We start from the raw sequence: 7,082 nt of genomic DNA, 5'->3' as shown, positions 1-7,082 counted from the left end.
ACATGTTTATTATATACCACTAAACTCACGAGCAAAATCTTAACTGAGTGAGACCTACTTTCACACATGTCTCTTTACGAGGCATCTTCCCCAAATAAACTACCCACCTCCACCCATCGATATAGGCTGTATGCCAATCCATGGACAATCAGTCTAGTGTTATTGAGCCAGCATTATAACTTCATCATACAATCGACAAAACGAGGGTAAAAATGAATGGGTAATTAATGAAAACACAAAACACATAATGGGCTCAATCAATAAAATATTAAAACTTATAATGGAAAATTGACAGAAACAGAACTTCAGGAATGTAAGTATAACTTCCCTAAGACTTAGTGAACTTGTAATGCAATTTCATTTAATTTCCCAATCAAACTTTTTTTTAGTTATATACACCACAAGCTGCTCAGTATTTCAGAAAATTCAGACCGCCGGAGAAAATGGAAGGAACGACGCCGTTCGACGTACCGAGGATAAAGCTAGGTTCACAAGGTCTAGAAGTTTCCAGGGTCGGGCTGGGCTGTATGAGTATGTCCGGTAACTACGGCCCGCCGAAGCCCGAGCCCGAAATGATCAAGCTACTTCATCACGCTATTGATACTGGAGTGACCTTACTCGATACTTCTGATGTCTATACCTTACTCGATACTTCTGATGTCTATGGGCCTCTTACTAATGAAATCCTCATTGGCAAGGTGAAGATCCTTTTTAAAACAAGTTATTGCAAAGTGCTGCATGAATTACTTGTACTTCCTTCTTACTTTGTTGTACCTGTCTGATCCTGTAGTGTTTCAATCTTATATGTTTAGAATTAGTCATCGAAGAGTGAAAAAGATTTCAATAACATATAATCTTTCGTTATTTACCTCTTCCTGCACTAGCTTGTTGAGAGTTGTCGATTTTTCAATGTTTTATCATATGGGTTAGAATTGTTTATGCTTAATATGAATTGAAGTTGTACTTTTTCATCTGATACCATGGCCGGTTCTTCTCTGTACTTGATTTACATAAAACTTGGAGTATCTCAAACTGATAAATCTTCCAGAGAGTCGATCTGTATCCTCGTAGATCTATGCTTTACATTTTCTACCTGAGTTTTATAGATATACGTTCATGTTAAACTACCTGATTTTATGTTGGCTATTAAAGGAATAAGAGAGAAAGTACAAATAGCTACCAAGTTTGGTATACGTTTTGAAGATGGAAATAGGGGCATTTGTGGTGAACCTGCATATGTAAGGGCTTGTTGTGAGGCCAGCTTGAAGAGACTGGATATCGACTGCATTGATCTGTATTATGTTCATCGCATCGATACTCAGTTGCCAATTGAAGTCACGGTTTGACATCTTTGCTCCAAATTTCTATTTTTGTAGTGTACTTCATCACTCTTAAGTTTTAAGAAGTAGTTGCGTTATATGATTTGCGTGTCTAATCAGGTAAATCCTATTTCATTGATCATAGCCTATAGAGTCAATTTTTTCCCAAGTTGTTTTCCAAAAGTACTACTTGTACTTGGTTTGATTGGTATATCAGTCCATGTTTTATGCGACACACCTTGTTAAGTCTATGCTACTCTTCCATTTTTGCTTCTCTTTGTTTTACGATTTTATTGATTTGTCATTCTACGAACTTCTTCAATTTGTGATAAACACTTTCATAACAAGTTATTTCTAAAATACTTATAATTGGAAATGAATTTTCGAGACAACAGGTTGTCCCAACATTTGTGAATTCCATCATACCTAGTTAATAAATGACGTCGTTTCATTAAATAGTTTCTCGCAATTAGGTTTTTGTCTTGCCATTCAGATCCTGTGATTTATGCAATTGTCTGAAGGTCTATGTGACTCACAACTGCGGAGTCTGCAGTATCATTACTATGTTTACAAAATTGTGGTATATATGTTCTAATACTGCTTGCATAATACTGTTGTAAGATGGGAGAACTGAAGAAACTCGTTGAAGAGGGTAAAATAAAATACATAGGTCTATCAGAGGCTTGTGCATCAACAATCAGAAGGGCCCATGCTGTTCATCCAATAACAGCAGTTCAGATGGAATGGTCTTTGTGGACTAGAGATCTGGAGGAAGAAGTAGTTCCTACTTGCAGGTGACACATATCTTAGGTCAACCCCCTTGCGTTGAATTACTAGCAAATGAGTGTTTGTTCTGATACTTGTCATTTTCAGAGAACTTGGCATAGGGATTGTACCTTATAGTCCTCTTGGACGAGGATTCTTCTCAGCAGGGGCAAAGTTGATTGAAAGCTTGCCTGATGGTGACTTTCGCAAGGTTAGACGACATAAATCAAAACTTTGACTGCTTTTGTGTTTTCTGTTTTATAGACATGTAAGCTGCAAATTTGCAGCGAGCATCAACTTGATGTTTTTAGTTGCATTTGAATTTAGTATCTTGTTATCTCTTTGTGCATTGATATTTTACAGAGATTCTCAAAATGCTCTGTAAGGTAAAGCCTTTGCCAAATCATGCTCATAAAATGCCTTTTCCTCAGACCCCCTTTTAACTATGGTGATTGATGATCATGACCTGTGCTGGATACATAAAATGCAGAATAATAGTAAGGACATTTCTATTGACAGCTTCTCTAGGAATAGCTTAATGAAATATATTAGTCCTTATAGTACGCCTTCTTGTAATTTGGAAATTCTACTGGTTTATGGACATGCTGATGTCTTTGAATCCAACTGCCTGACACTAACTAAGCATAAAGTGATATGGTTTTACCAAGCATGCAGTAATTTGACCAACTGCTAAGATGGGTATGTGATCATATAAATATTAAATAAAATTAAACATGATCCATAGTCGCTAGAAGTGCAAGTAGCATTGAGAATGAAATAAGAGAAGTGCGCTTGAGATGGTTTGACATGTCTTGTGTCGACCTACAGATGCACCAGTTTGTAGGTGTGAAACTATGGCGAGTGGAGGTGTTGAAAAGGAGACGAGGTAGAATCTTGAAATACTTACAAATTTCTAAGGATAAATGCATACTTAGATAAAGAACCATATATAGGTGATATCTAAGCCGTGGAGAGTAGGATTTAGTCTTTTTTTAAGAACTTCTAATATTGTTTTATATATTTAACTTATATTTTGCTTTTATTTTATCTGATATGATGATAACGTGAGTTAAACTTAGGTGGAGAAGTCAAACCTTCATGTAGTCGATTCCAACTTATTTGTGATTGAGGCATAGTTATAATTGCAGTTGTTATTCCAAGTTCAGGAAAAATTATCCTAAACTTCCAACTCACCCTTTCATCGATGCATCTGGTGACTGATTTAACGCACAATCTATCAAGATAAACATTTTGGCACAACCTTTTTGGTCCGTGAAATATATAGCTAGTGTAGTGGTTGCATGAATGTATCTTTGTATTTCAACTGCAACATTAATTTATTATTTTGCTGGTTTGCTTTGTAGAATTTCCCTAGGTTCAAGCCAGAGAATTTTGAGCATAACAAGCAAGTATTTGAGAAAATCAATCTAATGGCTGCAAGGAAAGGATGCACTCCTTCACAATTAGCATTGGCATGGATTCTTCACCAAGGAGATGATGTATGCCCTATACCAGGCACTACGAAGATTGAAAACTTCAACGAAAACGTAGGAGCCTTATCTGTAAAATTGACAGTGGAAGACATGAAAGAACTCGAATCGTATACCTCTGGTGATGTTGTCAAAGGTGAGAGACATGTATACATGTCGTCAACTTGGATAAATTCAGAGACACCGCCATTGTCCTCCCTAGAAAGCTGAATAGGGGTTTGACAAGTGATATCTATTTGGCTTCTTATGATGCTCAAACTCTCCGAAGATATTGTTGCACCTATGTCGGATCTTCCAAAAATGCACTATGGAAAAACATGGTAATATTTTTGAAGAGTCCGAACAACATAGATGACTTTTGTAATGTACTTGTACTTATTTATGAAGCGAGATGTATGTTATGGATTGCTCCTAAATTATTTAGTACTGACTTTTGTAATGTACTCATACTTATTTATGAAGCGAGACGTATGTTTTGGATTGCTCCTAAATTATTTAGTACTAAGCTATCAAAACAGCTTTCATTCAAGAATACTCATGCTTCAATTCACCTTATAAAGGTGTAAAATGAAGGGAAACAACTACTATATTACAAAAAACAAAACAAGAAGCAATGTTTTGACAGGTAAAATAATAGAGGGGCATAACAAAGGCAACAAGAAATCACAGTGGAAGACCATCTGACCATCTAAAACATACAGAAAAAGGACAGGGATTTCAACTCTAGGTGCACAATATACTTGAGCATGAGCATGAGCATGGCTGCAACAATTAGCTAATAAAGAATTGCACCCACTCTTTTTTATCCTGTCTAGTACCTTCGTGGGCTGTCTGCAGACTGTCCCAAATCTATTAGGTAGTGGAGCAGGATGAAATTCTATTATACTCATCTGGACCAACTCAAAACATTAGAATCTCTTTTTGCCTTGACGTTATTTTGAACAATAATTTTATCATTAGCATCTAATTCAAGTTTTCCTTTGGAATCAACGTCTTCCTATCTTTGCCAAGTTTTGGGGGAATGGTTGGCCCATCAAGAACTACATTTCACAAATCATGATAATATAATCCATCATCCTGTTCTTCCACTATCCATAGTATTGCCCGTTGAAGAGGGGTGACCTAGTTAGAAAAGCGCCTTCCTGAGATGTTGATGGAGCGGCTGATACCAATCGAAAGAAACTATGCACCAACAGTTATTTTTAGGAACCTAGTTCCTCGAGTCGTATTAGAAGACAAAGTAAATAACATGATTTAATTTATCATGGAAAACTTTCTTGCTCAAGAGAATAAAAAAATCACGACCTACAACTTGTAGGATTTTCAGCAACCTCCACTAACCTCAAAGAGCAACTTTAGATTACAATTCAATAATCAAAGGGACTACCTCTAGTTCCTCACCTCAACAACTCACTCAAACTGTTCAACGATTAACTACAAACATTTTCTCTACTCTTCAAGAAGTCAAACTCACTTCTTGATACAATTCTCACAAACTCACTTTTCAAGAAGTCAAACTCGCTTCTTGTTACAACAAACTTCACAAACTACTCTTCAAGAAGACAAACCCGCTTCTTGTTCTTCAATCTAGGAATTATTACAACTCAATAATAAACCTAGAACAACTCAAGAAAGACTAATAAACCCTAGTCTTTAATTAATCAAACTTCAATATTCAATAGTACAGACTCGAACACAACTCATGAACCCGATTCCAGTGTTGCTATGACGAAGTCTTAAAGTTTTGCTCCAATGACTATTGCTCTCAAGATGATGATTTAATGAATATGCAATAGGTGCGGCTTTCAATGGTCTTCATGTCATATATCACTACAAGAAAACTGTGAATTACTTGGGAATTTTTCCTAGATATGCTATCCGCAGGAATTTCCTACTAATTTACATGCAAAATTATAAAATTCCTAAGTTATATAATATTTTACCTGCGAAATTTTTTTTCAAAGAAAATCCGCACGTAAATTTGGCGCAAAAATATTACTTGGAGAATTAGCTGGGGAAATTAATTTGCACGTAATATTTTCGTAGGTAAATCCACAAGTAAATGAACAAAAATAAATTCCTTTATTATTTGGCAGAAGAATCCCCAAGTAAGACTACCTATGGATTTAGTTGGAGATATTAAAAAATTAAATTTTTTAAGATAGAGAATTACTTGAGAGTTTGGTTCTATGAATTTAGATATGAATTTATTTAATGAGATTTTACACAAAAATTACATACCGAAGGAATTACTCAAAGTCTTGTCACTGCGGTATGCGGATTAGCTGGGGATTGCTTTAATTGAAAACACTCTTTTAATTAATGGGGTTAAAATTGGTGAAACAATTTTACCAATTATCATATACCATTAATTTTTTTTAACAGATGTTTAATGTGTTATTAGATTCATAATAATAAATGTCTTAGTTTCATTTTCTTTATTATTTAAAACATATAATTCTCATAATTATATTCACAATTTTCTTCTTGAAAGAAAAAAACACTCATTGTTTGAATTTTCATTATTCATTGAATTATCGACTAATTTAAATAAAACTCAGCTATAATTTTGAAATATGGTTTACTACATTTCATTAAATTGTGTATTATTGAGTAATTAAGTATATGTTTTTAGAAGAGGATATTTTATTTATGTTTGCTATTAGCATAAAGTTTAATTGTCTTGTACGACAGATAAAGCTTTATTAAATGAAAGATATTTTTGAATATATATATATATAAAATTTTATTTTGATCGTAAGCATAAAAAAACTTTAAATATTTTGAAATAAAATTTACATATTTGAAAACTACGTAAAAGTACCATAAATAATAATAATAATAATTTATTCAAATATTTTAAAAAGATAAATGAAGAAAATACGATCAAAGAAAAATATGTTTGGATCTCAAGATGCCACATGAGACGAAGAAAATACTTTATTTACGTATATTAAAAAGAATGTAAGTTGAAATGGATGAAATACTTTGTTTTAGACATATTAGAAATAGAGAATAAATATTACTCCATCCGTTTCACAAAGAATGATCTGCTTTCCTTTTTAGTCAGTTTCAAAAATAATGATATCTTTCCTTTTTTGGTAATATTTTACTTTTTGCTTTCCACGTGACATGTTTAAGACCACAAGATTAAGTGCAATTTTATACATTTGACATAACTTTAATTTAGGACCACAAGATTCAAAAGTTTTTTAATTTCTTAAACTCTGTGCCAAGTCAAACCAGACCACTCTTTTTGAAACGGAGGGAGTATTATCTTTACATATTGATTTGTTGAAGGAAAATTGGACAATAAAATGTGATTTTTGTGAATCACTACTTCTGTAGTCTATACCACATCGGTGGATAAAGACAAAAAGTTTGGCCATATAAGGCTTCCTCCTAGATTAGTATCTAATATGGCGGTCTTCTAGTAACTAAATTAGGGGTGTGGTTCTGTAGTTAGCACACTATTAAACTAATTAAATTGGGGAGGAAAACAAATTAA

At 33.9% G+C, this 7,082-nt stretch overlaps 1 protein-coding gene across 1 annotated transcript; it reads left to right on the top strand.

Annotated features, from left to right (window-relative positions):
• The first annotated feature begins 413 nt into the window (after nt 1-413).
• Nucleotides 414-4,073, top strand: LOC125851918 (probable aldo-keto reductase 2). The gene is made up of 5 exons (XM_049531664.1): nt 414-699; nt 1,144-1,340; nt 1,941-2,113; nt 2,193-2,295; nt 3,449-4,073. The coding sequence occupies exons 1-5, from the start codon at nt 444-446 to the stop codon at nt 3,782-3,784; spliced, it is 1,065 nt and encodes a 354-aa protein (XP_049387621.1). The 5' UTR covers nt 414-443; the 3' UTR covers nt 3,785-4,073.
• Nucleotides 4,074-7,082: the final 3,009 nt, after the last annotated feature.

The sequence above is a fragment of the Solanum stenotomum genome, unplaced genomic scaffold, assembly GCF_019186545.1.
Source record: "Solanum stenotomum isolate F172 unplaced genomic scaffold, ASM1918654v1 scaffold30590, whole genome shotgun sequence".
NCBI lineage: Eukaryota > Viridiplantae > Streptophyta > Magnoliopsida > Solanales > Solanaceae > Solanum > Solanum stenotomum.
This window is presented reverse-complemented; position numbering and strand designations above follow the sequence as displayed.